The 22,126-nt window shown below is 40.5% G+C and overlaps 1 protein-coding gene across 2 annotated transcripts in view; it reads left to right on the forward strand.

Annotated features, from left to right (window-relative positions):
- TNPO3 (transportin 3) overlaps positions 1-22,126 on the forward strand; it is a 223,501-nt gene that overhangs the window by 155,885 nt on the left and 45,490 nt on the right. For both annotated transcript variants that reach the window (XM_033959585.1, XM_033959586.1), the window contains exons 16-18: positions 11,440-11,580; positions 13,398-13,514; positions 19,708-19,802. In XM_033959585.1, coding sequence (XP_033815476.1) covers positions 11,440-11,580; positions 13,398-13,514; positions 19,708-19,802 — 353 coding nt within the window. The remainder of the gene's footprint in view (positions 1-11,439; positions 11,581-13,397; positions 13,515-19,707; positions 19,803-22,126) is intronic.

The following is a 22,126-nucleotide window of genomic DNA, read 5'->3' on the forward strand; positions in this document are numbered from 1 at the left end:
AATTAAATTGACATCGGCTGCTCCCTTTGATTTAAAAACATTTCCAACTTCACAGGTTCATCAAAGCTCATAGTTTTGTTGTCAATAGTTATTTTCATAATCGCAGGGTATATCAGGCCAAATCTAGCTCCGATTTCTCTTAACTTCGGCCTCATGTCTAGAAATTTTTTCCTTTTATCTGCCGTTGTTTTAGCGAAATCAGGAACGATGTGGACTTTGGCATCCTGACATTTTAAATTTGCATGTTCTTTAGCCATTCTTAACACCTCTAAAACTTGCTGGTGTCTTAGCAACTTGAAAATTATAGGGCGAGGACCTTTTAAAGTATCCAGTCTTTTCACTGGTATGCGATGTGCACGTTCAACTTCTATCGGGTAATTGGATTTGAGGGGCAGGACTTTCATCAAAAAATTTTCCACAAATGAAACTGGATTATTTTTCTCCACCCCTTCCGGTACGCCCAAAAGTCTCAAATTACTCTGTCTCATGCGATTCTGGCAATCCTCAACTTCCCTGGTGAGTGTAAAGATTTTTTCTCTGTCCAGTTTATATTGCCTTTTTTCTGCTTCAAAACTGTCCATTCTCATTTCCATTTTTGTTGTTTTAATCTCCAGCACTTCTGTTCTTTTATTTAAAGTCATTACTTCTTCCTGTATTTCATCCAGCTTTTTGGCGTTTTTTAGAAGAATTTCTTTTATCTCTTGTATTTCTTTCCAGAAATCAATGTCACTTTTCTCTCTTGACAACGGACACTTTGAGGGTGTTGCCGGCTCTGGCTTAGATCTCTTAACACTGCCAGTATTAGAAATCCCCATTTCAGACTTGTTTTGTTTTCCTGAAGCCATCACGTTGTATTTTCCTTCGTTTCTTCAGTTAAAATGAAAATTTTATTTCAGTATTTTATGTCATTAATATCTGTATGTACAGAGCCTCTGCCCTACCCGACCATCCTCGTGCACTCCCAAGCCACGCCCCCCTAATGTATCATTTTTTATTTAACAATGTATTAATTTGTATTTCCTCTTGTATGCAGTGTATTATTTAATAATTTTCATATATTCTGTTCTTTCTTTCATATAATTATTATTGTCTTTTCTTTGTATTGTTTTCCTCCATTTCTTCAATATTTCGATATGTTGTATTTCCTAATTTTTCATAGAGTCTTCAAAACCTTTTTAATATATTTTGTTAATATATCATAGGTTCTGGTTTAGATAGAAACTCTTTTAGTTTTTCGGGATCCTCAAAATATAACGACTTGTCTCCAGATGACACTCTCATTTTCGCTGGATAGTATAGTCCATATTTAAATCCTTTTTCTTTGAGTAGTGGTCTCATATCTAGTAGTCTTTTCCTTTTAGATGCTGTGTTTTTGGCGAAATCTGGTAAAAACCATAATCTTGATCCTTTATAGTTTAAGTTTTTATCTTTTTTTTTTTTTGCAGCATTTAGTATCTCTAGTGCTTGCTGGTATCTCAACATTTTGAAAATGATTGGTCTTGGTCTGTTTTTATTTTCTGAATTTTTTATTGGGATTCTATGTGCCCTTTCGATTTCAATTGTTTGTTTCAAGTCTAATTGTAAAATTTTTGGAATTAAATTTTCAAGGAAAAGGATAGTATTTTTCCCCTCTAGATTTTCTTGTATTCCAAAGAGTTTGATGTTCTTTCTTCTTCCTCTATTCTCGTAATCCTCCAGTTGATCTTTTAATTTGTTTAATTCCAGGTTGTCGTTTTTACATCTTTTTGATTCACATTCTATAATTTCCATTTTTGATTCTAATTCAGTTGTTCTTTTGTCGTTAACTTCCATTTGTCTATGTATATTTAAAATTTCTTCTTTCATATCAGACATATTAGTAATAGTTTCTTTCAGCATTTGTTTGATTTGTTTTAATTCTTCCATGACTTCAGCTTTGCTTAATGTGTCTGATTCTTCGATAGGAAGTGGTATCTTGCTAGGTGTTATTTGTTCTTGTTTCTGTCTTTTTGCAGATGTACCTGTCTCATTTTTGTTTTGTCTAGTACTTGCCATTTTATTGTTCACTTTTCCTTGGTTATTATTATTTCTTGTATTTAAATCTTTTATATTTGGTATTCTTAGGTTTTTAATCTCTTTTCTTCCAAGGTTTTGTTATATCTTTGAAATAGAAAGTTTTCTTTTTAAGTTCTTTTCTTTTTCCTTTACCTATGTTTTCCTCACTTTCACTTTTTCAATGTTGTAGGGGAACTTTTTTCTCTCCTCTTACAAGCCCAATCGCAGCTCTGATTAAGGAGAGCAACCCTTTATTAGAGTTATTTTTCTATTTTGATCAGCTTTAAGCAATTTTCTTCTGTTTTTTCTCAGCGTCTCTCAAATCCTCAATATCTTGCTGTTTCAGTTTTTTAGAGTTCCGTTGAATTTTTTTTTTTTTTCGTGTCTCCTCTCTCACAAGCCCAATCGCAGCTTTGCAAGAGGAAATTAATATTGAATTCAGTATTTGTTTTTTATAAGTAAGCTAACCTTTATTTGTCTTCAGTGCTAAGGCACCCAATTTTTAAGAGAAATGTAAGTCCTTCTCTCTCTCAAATTTTTTTTTTAATCCCCTTTTTTGTCAAAGAATAATTTTTTTTTCCAATATAATTGGTCAGAACATAAATTCCTTTTTTTTTTTTCAATCAATACTGATCTTTCACTTGTAATTTGCTGGTTTCAACACAGCATTCAATTTCAATAAAACTGCCAAAATCATAACTGGTTTTCTGTCTTCCCGTTTATTGTCAGCACTTATCCCACTTCAACTGCCGCAATTCAGATTTTTTTTTTTTTTCTATATTTGATCAGATCACCTTCTGGTTTTTCACATTCAACTGTATCAGTATTGCTGCTCGCGCTAAGCTGCAAAGTCTCTTAAATCAATTGAAATACAGGCAGTTCTCAACTTTCCTGAATTTTAACAGCTTCCTTTTTATGTTTCAGTATATATTTGTTCAGGATATAAACTTTTATCCTCTATTTCGCCAAACTGTTGGATCATGTATATCACGCGGTTTCAGCGCTGCATTTAAACTTCAATAAACTGTCAGCACAAACAGTTCTATGTCTTCCCAACTCTCATCCGCACTAATCCCACTTTAAATATAGCAATTCGGTTTTTTTTCCTTTAGTTATATTTTGTCAGAATATATTCATTCATTCTTTACTTTTCTCAATTTAACATATATTTCAAAGTTTATTGAAAACGCCGACACTGACAGCTCTCTGCTTACCGATTCCCTTCAGCCTTTTTTTACTTTCGTCTCTCCGTCTCAGCGTTGCTTTCAAGTCTCTCCAAACATCCGAAATCACAGTCTACTTTCCCGATTCCTCTCAGCTTTTTTGTTATATTTGTTATATTTTGTTATATTTGATCAGAACACATACTTCGGCACTGTATTCAGTTCTATGTAACCGTCAGTTCAAACGGCTTTTCGTTCTTCCGTCTCTTGTCTGCACATACCTTTCTTCAAATATCGCTATTTAGGATTTTGTTTTTTATCTTTTACTTAGCTTTCCGTATATATATTTCTATACAATTATTTTGAAGGAAAATAAATTTTTTTCTTTATTTCATTGCCCGATGGAGAGGAGCTTCAGGATCACACCTCCATCCGTGCTCGCGCTAAGCCACGCCCCCCAATGGGAAGAATTTTTAGAATTCAATGGTCAACATTATCAAGACCCCGATTTGTTTTGGAATACTGCCAAGGTGGTCCTTAGAGGGGATTGTATTGCATACATTATAGCCCGAAATAGGCGCTTGTCGAGGGGCATAGTTTGCCTGGAGCGAGAGTTAGCAGATGCTAAACGACAGTATATACTCATCTACCGTCTCGAGTAAATAAGGAACATCTAATCTCTGTGGAGACAGCTCTAAACTCACATATACATGAACGAACGGTCAAGATGCTATTTTATCAGAAGTTTCAATACCATTATTATGGGAATCGCTCCGGGAAACTGCTTGCTCGTTTAACAAAACAGGCAAGGGGACATTGTTTTGTGTTTGGTCTTAGAGAAGGCATGAACCAGATGCAACATTCTACTGATCGAATAGCACAGATCTTCCGAGATTATTTTCAGGGTATATACAGTTTGAGAGACTTGGGGGCCGGATCTCTTATTCGGGATTATTTGGAAGATTCCGGTATCCCTAAATTATTGGACCCGGACGTGGAATCTCTGAATGCACCTATTACCAGTAAAGAATTGCAAAGGGCTATTCAGCTTCAGCGTAATTATTCTGCTCCAGGGCCAGATGGCATTACCGCTGAATTTTATAAGCTGTTATCCGCTCAGATTGGGCCCCCTTTGCGTGCATATTACACTCAGGTGATTGGGGACGAGCGGTTCCCTGTGGGTGCTAATGAGGCATTAATCACATTGATACCAAAGCCAGGGAGGGAGGGTGCAGCACCCTAGTCCTACCGACCCATTTAACTTTTAAATGTGGATATTAAAATTCTGTCTAAAATACTAGCGGATTGCCTGGTGCTCCTCCTTCCGAACATTATCACTCCAGACCAGGTGGGATTTGTGAGAGGTAGACAGGCGGTCCATAATGTCCGTAAGGCGATATTGACATTGGCTCACATGCAGTCTCGAAATATGCCTATGTTGTTACTTAGTTTAGATGCTGCCCAAGCTTTTGATCAAGTGGATTGGACGTATTTATTTGAGGTGCTTGATTTAATGGGATTGACCGGCTGATATGCTCGGGCACTGCAGACATTATACACAAATCCAATGGCACGTCTCCTGGTTAACGATATTATTACTGATCCTTTTTTGATAGAAAGGGGCACTAGGCAAGGCTGCCCATTGTGCCCTCTGTTATTCTTGCTGTATCTGGAACCTTTCCTTAGAACGCTATTGCAAGACAGGGATATAGTTGGGGTGGACTTTGCTGACCATTTGGTGAAGGTTTTAGCTTTTGCTGACAATTTGCTATTTACTTTAACCCGTCCTAGTCATTCTGTTCCTCATCTTTTACAAGCATTGGACGAATTTTGGTTTTATTCAGAATTCTCCTTAAATTATCAGAAATCTACAGCTTTGGCTAGCCCAACTGCATTATAACAGTCCTGGTAGGGGGAGTTTCCATTCATATGGGCATCAGCCTCCATTAAATATTTGGGGGTCTGGATTCCCAGAGACCTCACGACTCTTTACAAAAGCAATATTTCCCCCTTAATGCTTGATACTTTACAACAGCTACAAATATTGGCAGCATTTCCCCTCTCAGTGGCGGGACGTGTTGCCCTGTATAATATGGTACTTTTTCCCAAATGGCTGTATAGATTTCAGGTGCTCCCCTTATTGCTATCCCATATTCATAATGTTCAACTTACTAAAGGTTTGCAACGTTTTCTGGGGGGCAAACGACCTCGTATGACCCTTACTCGGATGAGTCTACCTAGGGACAGGGGAGGGTATGGTTTGTTGAATGTCCCCCTTGGCATGCCAGATAAGGCATATTAATGACTGGTTTAGAGGGACCTCTTACTTTACAGCTACCACATTGGAACTTTCTTTGCTAGCTCCTCATCATATTAGTTATTTGTTACATGTCTTTGAGCCGCAGCTCCGCCCGGTGGTGGCACAATACCCTATTTTTGCCCCTGCTCGGCAGACATGGCGATTGCTTTGTAAATCTGACAAGCTGTCATCTGTGGACTCCATGTACCTGCCCATTCAGGGCAATTGTGTGTTTTTGCCTGGATTACAAACTGTTCCTTTTAAGCGATGGGCTGCGAAGGGTCTACAATATATTTTCAATTGTTCTCGGAGGAGGGACAGTTGGCGTCTTTTGGTGCTATGCAGCGCACGTTTGATTTACCTGCTGCAGACATTTTTGCTTATTATCAGATATGACATTATGTCCTTTCCTTAGCAGCTGGACATTTAACAGAGGATAGCCGTGAAGCACTCTGAACTCTTCAGTCTTTCAGCTCAACAAATAATACCTCTTCGATTTCATCTGCTGAGCCTCCGGGATTGTCAACCAGGGCCCAATCTGGAAATTATGGCGGCATCCTGGGCGGAAGACCTACATTGCTCATTGACAACCCAACAAGTGCACAAATATTAAAAAACATCAAGAGGGTGTCCTCCAATGTTCTTCACTGGGAATTACAATTAAAGATTGTTCAGCGGCTCTACATTTCCCCTGAGTGGGCATCCCGGATGGGTATTACTCCATATCATAACTGCCCAAAATGTGATCAGGCTCATGCTTCTTTGGGACATATGTTTTGGACTTGTCTCTACATTCTACAGTTTTGGAACGGCCTTGGGCAATACACTACATCTCTATGGGGCCGGCGGTGGTCACCTGCGCTGCGAGCATTATTTGGATATTACAATATTGCCGCACTGAAACCGAAAGGAATGACAGCCTTTGTGACAAGGGTGCTGCTTATGGGCAAGAAAGCCATTTTGACGAACTGGTTGTCCCAGGATCCGCCATTACACAGTCAATGGAGATCTTTGATGATCGTGCACGCATCTTTGGAGCGAAGACAGGTTGGAGATCTTGACTTGGGCTCAGGCCGTCACTTTTATCAGATATGGAAGTGTTTTTGGATGGACCTTGCTCCCCATGCTCGCAGCAGATTATTGAATTTGTAAGGATGGTCGCATGCTACATGATGAGCTAATGGACACTGCTTTTATGGAAGTGGGGGGAGTGGGAGGAAGGGAGGGAGGGGATTGGTTTGTGCACATATAAGAGAATTCGGTTTGCATTTCTGTATGATATTTCTGGCACCTTTTTTGAAATACTTAATAAATATATTTAAACATTAAGTGATCTCAATGCTCTTGGGGTCCCGGAGGCTTTCCACCTCTCAGGCTTATGTGAGGGTTTGGTGTCTCTTTGAGGAGTGGTGTGATGCACGTAGAGTGGTCTCTTTTCATGCTTCCCTGCCTAACATCTTAGAGTTCTTGCAGGATGGCCTGGATAGGGGCCTGGCTTGGTCTTCTCTCCGGGTCCAGCTTACAGCCTTGTCAGCCTTTCGGGGGTTCTTGAAAGGTTAGCGTTTGACTGTCATTCCTGATGTGATTCGCTTCTTGTGGGCGGGCCAGTTGCTCAGGCCTCCTATATGACCCTCTGTACCATCTTGGGATCTGAATCTGGTTCTGTCTGTTCTTGTGCGCCCTCCTTTTGAACCATTGGGTGACTGCTCTTTGAAGGACCTTACTCTGAAGGCGGTCTTCTTGGTGGCCATTACTTCAGCTAGACGTGCTTCTGAGCTGCAGGCTTTATCTTGAAGGGCTCCCTTCTTGGAGTTTAGGGAGCAGGTTGTCTTGAGGCCTGTTCCTTCCTTTCTGTCAAAAGTGGTTTCTCCTTTTCATGTCAATCAATCTGTAGTCCTCCCAGTGTTGGGTTGTTGGCAGGGCTCATCTGAACAGAGACAGCTGCACAAGTTGGATGTCAGTCGGGTCCTTTGCTCTTATGTGCAGAGGACCCAGGAGATCAGGAAATCAGATCATCTCTTTGTCCTTCTAGCGGGTCCTCGTAAGGGGGATGGCGCTTCTAAGGCTACTATTGCACGCTTGATCAAGGAGACTATTGCTTCCGCTTATCTTCTGAAGAAGCAGCCTGTTCCCAACTTTCTCAAAGCTCATTCCACTAGGGGTCAGGCAGCTTCTTGGGCTGAGTCTTCTCTAGTGCCTCCGGTGGATATTTGCAAGGCTGCAGTTTGGTTTTCTCTGCATTCCTTTGTCAGACACTACTGTGTGAATGTTCATGCGCGTTGGGATGCTGTATTCGGTGAATGTGTTCTGGTGTCGGCCCTTCGGGGGTCCCACCCTTGATGGGTACTGCTTTGATACATCCCATTCGTAAGGACTATACCAGTCTACAAAGCGATACAGAAGGAGAAATTAGGTTCTTACCTGCTAATTTTCTTTCTGTTAGCTTGTAGACAGGTATAGTCCCCCACCCTGTCTGTCTATGTGCGGTGTTTGTGGGTTTTTGCTTGCTTGCGGGTTTTTCTGCGGGTTCTTGTATTTTTCTAGGGCCAGGGAGAATTAAGAACAGCGGCTATGGCTAAGCTAGCTTAGCTGGCGAGCTGTGGGGATGTTTTACTTCCAGGATCAAGTTCTGTACATGTTCCAACAGTTGTTTAAAGATGTTTGTTGTTTTCTTACACTCCTGTTTGGAGTGTCATTTACTGTTTTTCAATTAAGAAATTTGCTAGGTTCTGCTTGGCTATTCGACAAACTGGAGTAGCAAGAGGGGCATGCTATACTGATATACAAGTTTGATCTCAGTTGCCACCTGCTGGTAGCAATGAGGCATATTACCCATTCGTAAGGACCAGTCTATGAGCTAACAGAAAGAAAATTAGCAGGTAAGAACCTAATTTCTCCTTCTCAGTCTCAGCAGGTGAAGGTGGTAAGCCTGTGAAGTCTTTTTTTTAGTGTGGTGTAGAGCCTGTTGGATTTTGATTTGGCTCCCTTGTCCTTTTTTGTGGTGCTGGATTGAGCTTGTGGACCCTTTCGGGGGTCCATTTGACCTTGGGGGTGCCACATGCGACTGGTCGAGTCCCTCTCCCCTTTCCCCCCATATTCCAATTTTTTGAGGTAGAGGTGCCTCAGCTGTAAGCCTTTCCACCTCTCAGGTAAGGCATATAGCTTTGAGAATTTTTCCAAATTCTTTATTCATTTTTCCATATCACATCAAGTACGCTTTGAGAGTTTTGGCATAGTATACTAAGGAGCAGAAGGCAGCACCTGTCTCCTATTGAAGGAGAGGTAATGCCAGCTCCAAAGTTGTTGGTTTTTTTTTTCTCTGGCTCCATCTGTTGGCAGGATAAATTAACCCACATGTCTGGACTGGTCTGGCAGGACTCAAGGAAAGACAATTAGCAGGTAAGTCCAAATTACACCATGTATACACTTGAACAGCGAATTTCTTCTGAAAGAAAACCCGTGCTGAATATAAATTTACTATAGAACTGGGGACAGCATTTCATAAAGCCCCATGTGATAAAATGTGGGGACCTACAGCAGTTTAGTAAAAGGATTCCTAAGCTTCTGACTTCTGAGCTGCTCATATCAGTGGGGTAGCATAGTATGAACTGCAGAAAAAAAGATGATCAGTTAAGCAATAGTGTCATCCACTATTGATCGTAATTGCACTGCTGTAAGAATGAAATAATATAAATATTGTCAAAAGGTTAAAGATTTCTGTAATACATATCAGGCGTTTGCAGGGAATGTTTGAAAGGACTGAGTTTTAGAACTTGTTTGCTAATATATCTCCAACTCCAGGTTTCAAATAAGCTCCTCTCATTTTATATCTCAAATGTTCACTGAAAATGGAGGGGAAAAAAGTAAATGTCAAATAGGTACAAGGTCTCAAGCAAGACACTATTCTAAGGAATGTGGAGAAACTTTTTTTTTTTTTAATTCTTTATTCATTTTAAAACTTATAACAAGTGCAAAAGATTACATCATTGAAAACTTTTACACAGCACTTAAAATTCTTTCTATTATCAACATAAATAAATAGAGTTTATTCCCTTCCCACCCACCCTTCCTCAATTATTTCAAACAAACATATCATGTATATTGTAATCTTAATTATTTGATAAAATTTCCTACCAATCCCCTCCCCCTATGTATAAATATACTATCAATGGAAAATGATGTCTACTCATTACAATAATTTGCCATTGGCCCCCAGATCTTTATAAAGTTATTATAATTCCCTTTTTGCAAAGCAATTACTCTTTCCATCTTATAAATGTAACACAATGAATTCCACCAGAATAAATAACTAAGATTAGTATAATTTTTCCAATTATTGGTAATACGTTGCATGGCGACTCCTGTCATAATCAATAAAAGTTTGTTATTATATGATGAAATTTGACTTTTTGTTCTCATAGACATACCAAACAAAATAGTATCATATGACAATGCTACATGGTTTTCTAATAGACAATTTATTTGAGACCAAATTGATTTCCAAAAGGTCATAATACAGGGACAGTAAAAAATTAAGTGATCCAATGTCCTCGCTTCCAGATTACAATGCCAGCATCTATTAGACTTAGAGTTATCTAACTTCTGTAAATGAACTGGGGTCCAAAAAGCTCTAAGTAACAAAAAGAACCAAGTTTGTCTCATAGATGCAGACACTGTACATCTCATTCTCCAAGACCAAATTCGTGGCCATTGAGATGCAGAAATTTGATGCTTGATCTCAATGCTCCAAATGTCTCTAAGACCAGTCTTTGGTTTTTTATTCATATATCCAGATATTAATTTATACCACTGTGCGGCCTGATGTCCCAGGAAGTCCGCCTGAAAGCATAGGAACTCCAGAGTATACTGATTATTAAGATTTTTCCATTCAGGGAACCCCACCTGAATAGCCTGCTTCAATTGCAACTATTTAAAACTTTGTGATTTATTAAGACCAAATCCATGTTGCAACTGTGAAAAATCAAGCAGTTTACCATTTGAAATAACATCATTTAGTGTTGGTATGTATACCTGCAATAATCCAATGCTTTCATAGGATTTGAAATCCGCCAATTTGAATCTTGGAATTTATCCATAAAGATTGATTTGTTGATTTATTTATTGGAATAGTTGTTAAATTACTAATGTAACGCAATGTTTCCCATGTATCAATCAATATTCTGTTTTCTTTATATTTTCTAGGCATTTTGATACTGAGAACATGAGATAAATTTAAAGGAAACAAGAGACGCCACTCCAAATTTAACCAATCCGGGGCATTTTCCATGAGTTCTGGGAGAACCCAGTACATACCCTGGCGTAAAATATAGGCTTGATGATACCTATAAAAATTTGGAAAATTTGCCCCACCTTCCTCAATTGGCTTTTGTAAAGATACTAAAGCAATTCTAGGCATTTTACCCAGCCAAACAAATTTTGTAAGAATACCGTTTAACTTTTTATAAAAGGACCCATGAAAAAAAACTGGTATCATATTCATTTGATAACAAACCATAGGCAATTATTTTCTAGATTTCTAAGATCTATGTCCCAGAAATACAAAAGTAAAAGACAATTTAATCTTGAATGTATAATATGTATGGCTGTTGAGCAGACTTAGATGGTCCTTTCAGGTCTTTCTCTGCTGTCATTTACTCTGTTATTAGCACATCTAATGTACTATCTAATATATATGAAATAATTCCAGTTATGAAACCAAAGTATCTGAAATAAATGGGATGCCTAGATTTATGGATCTCTTGTGCTTACACTGGCATCTGAAGGAGGAAAAATTTCACATAGGCACCATTTTCCTGCTAATTTCATTTTGGCCCAAATAAAGGAAGCAGCATCTTCAGGAATTTAGTTCTACTGTTAGGAGACCGCCTACTACTCATGCTGCAGTTTTTAATCATTATTTTTGCTTCTTTTCTTCTTGTATAGATCTGGCCTGTTCTTTCGGAAACATTAAATAAGCACCGGGCTGATAACCGTGTGGTAGAGCGTTGCTGCCGCTGTCTACGTTTTGCTGTCCGCTGTGTCGGAAAAGGGTCTGCAGCACTGCTGCAGCCATTGGTCACACAGGTAGTCCCTTAGTGGCCTTGTCTTACCACTGATAGTATTGTATAGAAATGTCAATATCTAAATGCATTTGGAATCTCTTCTAAAGTTTTCTGGTATGACACAGATGTGACTTGAGAGAGGAGAGGGGAAACCTGAGCGTATCAGCAGTATGAACACAAAGAAAAGTGACTGCTCAGGGAGTCAGAAGGAGGTAGAGCTGAAACCACTTTTGAAACTTATCACCTGGCTTTAGCCAAAACTAAAATCTCACTTTTGGTTATATGAATGTGAACCAGTGAGTGCCACTGTGGATTGTCAGAGTTTGCAGTCTGTATCCCACTGCTAATCCCATAGCATTCAAGTCAGAATATAATAATGAAAGACTGTATTTTACTTCTAAGCATAATGACCTCCACACTCTTGAACCGCAGCAAATGAAAAATGAAACTAAAAATCAGGGTACATTTACAGTGGCTGACTTTGCGCCACACTTGGAGTTGATGTCATAACTGTACAGAAGCTAATTCTTAACATCATCTCAAATTTATAAACTTAAATTCCTGCTAAAATTGTACATCGAAAGCATATGTTTAAAGCACTCTTGTTTACCATATAAACTACTGTGCAAGATTATAACTGCATTACCTGCAATCACAATACCCAAAAAATTAAAAATGGAACCCCAAAGAAGAGCTCTCCCCCCAGCACTGCCTTACAAACCCTGTGGTCTTGTAGTGTAATGAAGGCAGGAGCAATGCTCCTAGTCAGGGCAGCCAGAGCTGGAATGGACAGGAGTGAGATAGGATCAGGGGAGCCCAAAGGAGAGGAGAGTTGCTTGGAGAGATAGATCCAGGAGGGAGGGGCAGCTCCTGGGAGGAAGACAAACAGGACCAAGCCAAAAACACATTTTCAACTGAAACTGAAAACATAACCAGAATTTAAAATAATGACTGACTAAAGGGGGGAGAAAAATCCACAAAAAAGGAGTGACAAAAAAGTGGATAAAAAATAGTGCCTTGATGAATACAGTAAAGATTTTTTTTTTTTAACCCCAAATTATTTGAAACACCTAAAAAAGTTTTTACAAACAGTTACTGTTCAAAGGACCCAACATGGTCCATGATTCGGCACTAAGCCTTCCTAAGGAGTCCTTGTAGCTTGAATTGGAAAAAATGGACAAATATAAGTCGGCAAAGCTGTTTGCTACTTATTGTAGATGATATTGAACTTTGTTTTACTGTTTCAGCTTGTATTTGCACCCCTGGATCGGTAGCATGGAATGTTGCTACTCTTTGTGTTTTTCCATGTACTAGTGACCTGGATTGGCCACCATGAGAACAGGCTACTGGGCTTGATGGACCATTGGTCTGACCCAGTAAGGCTATTCTTTGAACAGCAATTGTCCTGTTGATTGGATTTTCTCTACAACCATAGCCTGATTGTAAAAACATTTTTACGTGTGTTAAATACATTTTTTTTTGTTTTTTAAGCTTTCCTTTATGCATCCAGGCATTTTCTTTTTTTCCCCAGAAATTAAAATAACCTTTTAGTTGAAACTGAAACCAGGCAGAAAAAGGATTTTGGGTTGGTTTTGGCACAATAACCAAAATACAGTCAGCCTTTAAAAAAAAAAAGACAGGTTCAAACACTATGAAAAAAAAATGGTAATGACTGTTCAATAGCATCGGATATAATCTGTTTGCTTATTTTTTTGTCTAGTTTAATGCCATGTTCTCTATTGACCTTGTTTATATATAGTTTTGGAATCTTAATTCCTGCTGCTTTATGGATCTTTTGGTATTGGGCAGCATTTTGAGTCTTTGCTTTTATGATGGTAGATGGTGAATGTGTATCAAATGCACCAGCACTCCTGTTTCCTGTACCTGGGCAGTATCCTAGTGGATGAGTATGGTATGGAAGAGGGCTGTCAGCAGGGCCTGCTCGATATGTTGCAGGTAAGATATGGAAAGTTTTTGTTTTATGGCAATTATGAGTGCCAGCTTCTTCCTAGTCATCTTTTTGTTCAGAGGCGCACTGTATTCCATGTTTTCTCATTTCATGTCTTGTCATTCCTTTCAATTAAGGACACAAGCAACGGAAACTAATTCATTGCATATAGTGTTGTGGGGTCACTGACATTTTATAGTTTGCAGCACCTTGGGCTTGGCCCAGTGGTGACCAACACTCAGAGAGAGTACTGTTTTTTGGGCTCAGTCAAACAATGACAGAGCATGCAGTACTGAAGATTTCAGCCCTGCAATCTAGTGACCTCTTAAGCTCTCAGCTGCTGATTTCTCTTCTCCTCCCTGTTTCTTACTAAAAAAAATATAAAAAAGCACAAAAAAATCCTTCTCTTTCCTCTGTTAAATCTTATTTCCTCTTCCTGTATTTTTGTTTAAAATACTGTGTTTTAGGTGGTATAGAGCCTATATTTCTGGTGCCTGTGGCTCAGGGTGACTAAAGTAGGGAAAATCCTGTTATAAATCCTGTGTTTTAGGGTAGCACTGATAGAACCTGCAGTTTTGTTTAAAATACTGTGTTTTAGGTGGTATAGAGCCTATATTTCTGGTGCCTGTGGCTCAGGGTGACTAAAGTAGGGAAAATCTGTTATAAATCCTGTGTTTTAGGGTAGCACTGATAGAACCTGCAGTTTTGTTTAAAATACTGTGTTTTAGGTGGTATAGAGCCTATATTTCTGGTGCCTGTGGCTCAGGGTGACTAAAGTAGGGAAAATCCTGTTATAAATCCTGTGTTTTAGGGTAGCATTGATAGAACCTGCAGTTTTGTTTAAAATACTGTGTTTTAGGTAGTATAGAGCCTATATTTCTGCCTTACTAGTAGTCTTACTTATAGTCCCACCAACCCCAGGGACCACTATTCATATATAGAGACCCATATAATCAGGACTACTCAAATCAAGTCACTTCACAACCAATCAAGATGACCTTTATTCTATGCAATCACTGTGGTGCTTTAATTCCAAGACATACTATTTGGAGGCTTAAGGCTTGCCCCATCTGTCTTCAACTTGCCAGTATTAAGGAGGAGCTCTACAAACTTAAACAGGAATTGAATACAATTAAAGCAGCTTCCATCACTCCACAAAATCATACCAACTTACCACCTCTACCTCAAAGAATAAAACAGCCCAGGAATAAATGGGTCACAGTAGGCTCAGGAAGACTGCGACATGTAACACAGAAACATCCACCTTCACTAATATTACCTTTACAGAATTCCTTCGCTCCACTAGTGCACTGCGATACTCAGGAAAACAGAAGGGAGGTGGGACTGGAACCAATGAAGGTAACTCAAGAGAACAAGCGCACCCTAAGTACAAATAAAAAGCCAAAAACAGAAAACTATTACTGTTGGGGGATTCCATCATCAGAGGCATTAACCTTGGAACACAGGGCATGGAGACCAAAATAGTGAAATGTCTTCCAGGATCCTCAGCTACCAGGAGTTCCAGGCAAATACTGACTATAATTAAGGAAGAAACTAAGGATTTTAACACTGATGTTGTTATCCATCTGGGAACAAATGACCTTGCCAACAACTCCACACTTGCAGCACAGAAAGCTTTTCGGGAGCTTGGTGAGGGCGTGAAACCTTTTGTAAAGACTTTAGCTTTTTCTGAGATACTGCCTGCATATGGAAAAGGAGAGCAAAGAGTGAAAAACACAGAGGACTTTAATAGATGGCTCAGAGCCTGGTGTCATCAAGAAGGCTTCAGGTACATAGGAGGATGGGGAAATACATGGAAGGACAAGAAGCTATATTGCACTGATGGGCTACATATTACTACAGCAGGAAAAAAAAACCTTGCAGAGAAATTTAGACAATATTTTTCTAGGCATTTAAACTAGAAGGTGGGGGTGGTGTATGTACGAAGGACAATTATAGAGACCACCCCCGGCAAAAGAAAAGATGTGATAGTAGTAAAGGCTGCAACATAAGCAATATCAGCAACTCATTTCTTAGTATTGCAACGGAAAGTGAAACGACACAAAAATCCATACAAAAAAGGAGATTATCGCTGAAAAATAGCTGGAAAGCGATGACCACAAATGCTCGCAGTCTAAGCAACAAAGTTCATGATCTGCAAGCCCTGATATTAGAGGCAGATCTAGATATTGTTGCTATCATAGAGACATGGTTCAGTGAATCACATGGATGGGATGCAAACATACCGGGATATAATCTTTTTAGGAAGGACAGAGATGGTCATAAAGGTGGAGGAGTAGCTCTCTATGTAAAGATCAATATCCAAGCGACCGAAATGCAAGGGACCTGGGGAGAGGAAGAAGCGATATGGATTGCTCTGAAAAGAGAAGATGGAACTTCTATCTACGTGGGTGTAGTCTACAGACCTCCGACTCAATCGCAGCAAATTGATAAGGATCTGATTGTGGATATCCAAAAGTTTGGAAGGAAAGAGGAGGTTCTGCTGTTGGGAGATTTCAACCTGCCGGATGCGGACTGGAATGTTCCATCTGCGGAATCGGAAAGAAGTAGGGAGATTGTGGATGCCTTTCAAGAGGCTCTGCTCAGACAAATGGTGATGGAACCCACAAGGGAAAAAGCGATATTGGATCTGGTCCTCACAAATGGAGAGAGTATCTCTAATGTTCGAGTGGGTGCTCACCTGGGTAGTAGCGATCATCAAACGGTTTGGTTTGATATAACGGCTAAAGTGGAGAGCGGCCGCACGATACTTAAAGTCCTAGATTTCAAACGTACGGACTTTAATGCAATGGGAAAGTACCTGAAGAAAGAGCTGTTAGGATGGGAGGACATAAGAGAAGTGGAAAGACAGTGGTCTAAGCTGAAAGGAGCGATAAAAATGGCTACGGACCTTTATGTGAAGAAAATCAATAAAAACAAGAGAAAAAGGAAGCCGATATGGTTCTCCAACCTAGTGGCTGAGAAAATAAAGGCGAAAGAGTTGGCGTTCATAAAATATAAAAAAACCCAAGAAGAGGAGAGCAGAAAGGACTACAGGGTGAAACTGAAAGAAGCCAAGAGAGAGATATGTTTGGCGAAGGCACAGGCGGAAGAACAAATGGCTAAAAATGTAAAAAAGGGAGATAAAAATTTTTTCAGATATATTAGTGAAAGGAGGAAGATAAAAAATGGAATTGCTAGGCTAAAAGATGCTGGGAACAAATATGTGGAGAGTGATGAGGAGAAAGCAAATGTGCTAAACAAATACTTCTGTTCTGTGTTCACAGAAGAAAATCCTGGAGAAGGACCGAGATTGTCTGTCAAAGTTACACGAGAAAATGGAGTAGATTCTGCGCCGTTCACGGAGGAGGGTGTTTATGAGCAACTTGAAAAACTGAAGGTGGACAAAGCAATGGGACCAGACAGGATCCATCCCAGGATACTAAGGGAGCTCAGAGAGGTTCTGGCGAGTCCAATTAAAGACTTGTTCAACAAATCTCTGGAGACGGGAGTGATTCCTGGGGATTGGAGGAGAGCGGATGTGGTCCCTATTCATAAAAGTGGTCACAGGGATGAAGCAGGAAACTACAGGCCGGTGAGCCTCACTTCAGTTGTTGGAAAAATAATGGAAGTGTTGCTGAAAGAAAGGATAGTGTATTTCCTTGAATCTAATGGGTTACAGGATCCGAGGCAACATGGCTTTACAAAAGGTAAATCGTGCCAAACGAACTTGATTGAATTTTTTGATTGGGTAACCAGAGAGCTGGATCGAGGACATATGCTAGATGTAATTTACTTGGATTTCAGCAAAGCCTTTGATACAGTTCCTCATAGGAGGCTGTTGAACAAACTTGAAGGGCTGAAGTTAGGACCCAAAGTGGTGAACTGGGTCAGAAACTGGCTGTCGGACAGACGCCAGAGGGTGGTGGTTAATGGAAGTCGCTCGAAGGAAGGAAAGGTGACTAGTGGAGTCCCTCAGGGTTCGGTGCTGGGGCCAATCCTGTTCAATATGTATGTAAGTGACATTGCTGAAGGGTTAGAAGGAAAAGTGTGCCTTTTTGCAGATGATACCAAGATTTGTAACTGAGTAGACACCGAAGAGGGAGTGGAGAATATGAAAAAGGATCTGCAAAAGTTAGAGGAATGGTCTAATGCCTGGCAACTAAAATTCAATGCAAAGAAATGCAGAGTAATGCATTTGGGGATTAATAATAGGAAGGAACCGTATATGCTGGGAGGAGAGAAGCTGATATGCACGGACGGGGAGAGGGACCTTGGGGTGATAGTGTCCGAAGATCTAAAGGCGAAAAAACAGTGTGACAAGGCAGTGGCTGCTGCCAGAAGGATACTGGGCTGTATAAAGAGAGGTGTAGTCAGTAGAAGGAAGAAGGTGTTGATGCCCCTGTACAGGTCATTGATAAGGCCCCACTTGGAGTATTGTGTTCAGTTTTGGAGACCGTATCTGGCGAAAGACGTAAGAAGACTTGAGGCGGTCCAGAGGAGGGCGACGAAAATGATAGGAGGCTTGCGCCAGAAGACGTATGAGGAGAGACTGGAAGCCCTGAATATGTATACCCTAGAGGAAAGGAGAGACAGGGGAGATATGATTCAGACGTTCAAATACTTAAAGGGTATTAACGTAGAACAAAATCTTTTCCAGAGAAAGGAAAATGGTAAAACCAGAGGACATAATTTGAGGTTGAGGGGTGGTAGATTCAGGGGCAATGTTAGGAAATTCTACTTTACGGAGAGGGTGGTGGATGCCTGGAATGCGCTCCCGAGAGAGGTGGTGGAGAGTAAAACTGTGACTGAGTTCAAAGAAGCGTGGGATGAACACAGAAGATTTAGAATCAGAAAATAATATTAAAGATTGAACTAGGCCAGTTACTGGGCAGACTTGTACGGTCTGTGTCTGTGCATGGCCGTTTGGAGGAGGATGGGCAGGGGAGGGCTTCAATGGCTGGGAGGGTGTAGATGGGCTGGAGTAAGTCTTAACAGAGATTTCGGCAGTTGGAACCCAAGCACAGTACCGGGTAAAGCTTTGGATTCTCGCCCAGAAATAGATAAGAAGAAAAAAAAAAAAAAATAATTTAAATTGAATCAGATTGGGCAGACTGGATGGACCATTCGGGTCTTTATCTGCCGTCATCTACTATGTTACTGGGCAGACTTGCACGGTCTGTGTCTGTGTATGGCCGTTTGGTAGAGGATGGGCAGGGGAGGGCTTCAATGGCTGGGAGGGTGTAGATGGGCTGGAGTAAGTCTTAACAGAGATTTCGGCAGGTGGAACCCAAGCATAGTACTGGGTAAAGCTTTGGATTCTTGCCCAGAAATAGCTAAGAAGAAAAAAAAAAAATTTTTAAATTGAATCAGGTTGGGCAGATTGGATGGACCATTCGGGTCTTTATCTGCCGTCATCTACTATGTTACTATGTTACAGCATGTTCTAGCGCATTTATTTCTTTTGTTCAATTTTGGTTGTTTTTATATATCTCAGGAATCAATAAAGAGAACCTACATACCTATAATGGGGGTTCTCCATAGAGAGCAGGATAAATTAACCACACAGGTAGGTGATGTCCAAATGGTATTAAGATGGACCAGTTCTTTGAATCCTGAAGGAGCTAGAAATACTTCTGAACATGTGCAGCACTTTATATCTAATCCCTTTCCTACTCTGACTTCTCAGTCTGTTCTTGGGGAAGTTATCTATAACTCCTCCAGGAACAAAGGGCAGGTCTTTGTGGCTGATTTTATTCTTCTTCTACCGAGCACCACAGTTAAGGTAAGTAGCTTCACTTTCTCCATTGATAATCTTGTAGTAGCACAGTGAGAAAAGGCGAAGTAGGGGGATCAGAACAGGAAAGGTATTAAGTGGGGAGCTTTTGTTCATGCCCACAAAGATTTCTAGCTCTTTTGGGGCCTGAGAGCATCAGTCTATCCCAGTGCCATCAGCTAACATCACCCACCTATGTCACTGTTTGATTCTGCTGGTCTACCAGAATGTCAGGCTTCTCATTCCAGCTGATTGCATGTTTCAGAAACTTTGTATTCAATGTTACTGGATCAGATGGCTGTTGTAGAAACAAGATAAAGGTGTGAGCAGGAAGATGATGATGTATGAAATCATAGCTTTTGGAGAACTTTGATTCTTGGTATGTATTGTGCAAAAGCTGAGTAACTGCATATTGTGTCTTGCAGGCTCTTTGCATTCCTACCTTCCAGCTCTTGGAGCAGCAGAATGGCCTTCGCAACCACCCTGACACTGTGGATGACCTATTTCGTTTGTCAACCAGGTAACTGCTTAGTGCAATGATACCATAAGCGGATGAAGGGTTGGCATGCACTTACTGTGCATGCTGCTGTGTCTTTCCAAGAATATCACCTAATCTGTCTGCCAGATAGAGCAAACAACAAAGAAGGCAAGAGAGATGTCCTAATCACGAAGTGTGTTTGCTGTATTGTTTAAAAACGATACGTCCCAACAAGGATCCAATTTTCGTCATAAGGTTATGCCTTCATTAGGGGACACTAAATCTTGCCGGAGCACCAGAAATGTAAGAAGTCAGCGGCGCGCATGACTAGGTGCTGTTGACTTCTTACATTTTTGTTGCTCCAGCAAGATTTAGTGTCCCCTGATGAAGGCATAGCCTTATGCCGAAACTTGGATCCTTGTTGGAATGTATCGTTTTAAATAATACAGCAAACACACTTGGTGATTAGGGACATCTCTCTTGCCTTTTTTTGTTGTTTGTTCTTTTACAGTAAGGCAAGCTTTTCTCTTTGTTTTGTTTGTTCTGTCCCAGATAACACATAACAGATTAATTTTCTTATCTTTACAGATTAGTTGAGATGTGTGGGTCCTCTATCAGCAAATGGTTGTTGGGGGGGGGGGAGTTAACCAATTGGCAATGAGACATAGACCAAGAGTGCTTTGACCTAGTTGACACTTAAGATCAAACCCAGTAATGGTCTGTTTCCTCCTCCTCCACCTTCATCCTCAGAGTTTCAGGGGTAGCAGAAGTTAGGCAGTCTTTCCATCCGTTAAGGGGAACCACCAGACTTCAGAACAGAGTGTCCTGATTAAAGTTTTAATTCAAGTGATGTGTATAAATTTAAATGTTGTAATATTGTGCACTTGATGTAAGATGAAAAATGAATAAAGATTTTGGGAAAAAAAAAGCTTTAAATTTTAAAATAATAAAGAATGGAAGCAACACATCCTGTGGGTCTTTCTCTGAATAAGATCGATGGTAGTTCTGCCTGAGCAGGTGTCAAGGGTCAGCATGCTGGGGGCAGGTGGAGTGCAGCAAGAGCTGTGGGGCTTATGGTCACCACCAAGCAAGATTGTAGTCGCAGCGTTGCTGCTTTGTGTGTATGTAGAAGGAGGAGGAGAAGCAGGAGCAGATGGGAGAGCCTCAGAGCCCAAAGGTAGGGAAAATGTCGTAGTATCAACATCTGGGGTCTGCTCTACTAAAGAGTGTTTTGGCACCAAAAACTGCCATTTTGAAGAACCATATGGCAGGTTGGTGGCAGGAGCCGGGCTGTGTCCACTTCTCATAGGAGAATGGGTTGAATGGTGGAGACAATGTACCTAAGGAGTAGGCCAGCCCTTCCGCTGGAGGCTATTCCCCTGAATTCATTCTCCTGAGTCTCTCTGAAGGCTCCTTTGTCTTCCTAGGAGTGTAGAGGTTGTTGGGGAGGGGAACTTGAATAGGCTCAATGGGATCCATGAAATCTTTGCTGGAAGCTCCTGAGAAGATTGGTGGAGGTAGCTTGGCTCGAAGTGGGATCAACCCTTCTTAGTGGATGTTCTATACAATTTATTATGGTGCTCAGCAAAGAATATTGCAACAACAGTAATTATTCAACAGTTCTGGCCATGCAGTTGGTCAGTGAGTTTATTATCAAAGATGGGTTTTGGTAAGCTTCTTTTACTTATCGTTCATCAGCAACTTTCTTAGACTCCAACAAACCATTTTCTGACAGACTCAAGGAGTGCTAATGAACAAAACACAAATAGGCTTTGAATATACATTTGCTGCAGATTACTGTTGCAAGGCTAGCACTGCTACCTTATTTACCTGCTTTGACAAGGACTCAATTTTCCAATTTTGTGTATCTTTCAGTATGGTACCACCTTCAGCAGAGACAGTGGTCTTAATAAAGCCTTAATCAGCGCATTGACCTTGTAGATCTTCAACCTTTCCTTTTCATCTGGCTCTTGGGCAAGCCTTGGGAGCACCCCACCTCTCACAATCAAATCTTTGATAGCCTCGGCAGATTTACAATGATTCCCAAGGACTCTAGTTACTGGCTAATCTGTTCTGCTGAGCACTTCCAACAAATAAGAATCAGAGCGTGAGCTCTTCTCTCTGGAACAGACATATCACTTAGGGGTCATCTCCCACCGCAATGGGACTTCCATCTTTATCCAGCAACTCTAGCAGGACCCTCCCAGTATCCCGCACTCCAGCTCCAATGCTCAGAGCCTGGATCAGAGGCCATCAACCGCTCATCTCTCATTCAAATGCTGTCTTTTGGTCTATGATTTGTACAGAATAGGACGAGATCCTCAAGCCAAGTAGATCTGAGGAGAAGGAAGAGCCCTAACCAATTT

Source organism: Geotrypetes seraphini, chromosome 9 (genome assembly GCF_902459505.1).
Source record: "Geotrypetes seraphini chromosome 9, aGeoSer1.1, whole genome shotgun sequence".
Taxonomy (NCBI): Eukaryota; Metazoa; Chordata; class Amphibia; order Gymnophiona; family Dermophiidae; genus Geotrypetes; species Geotrypetes seraphini.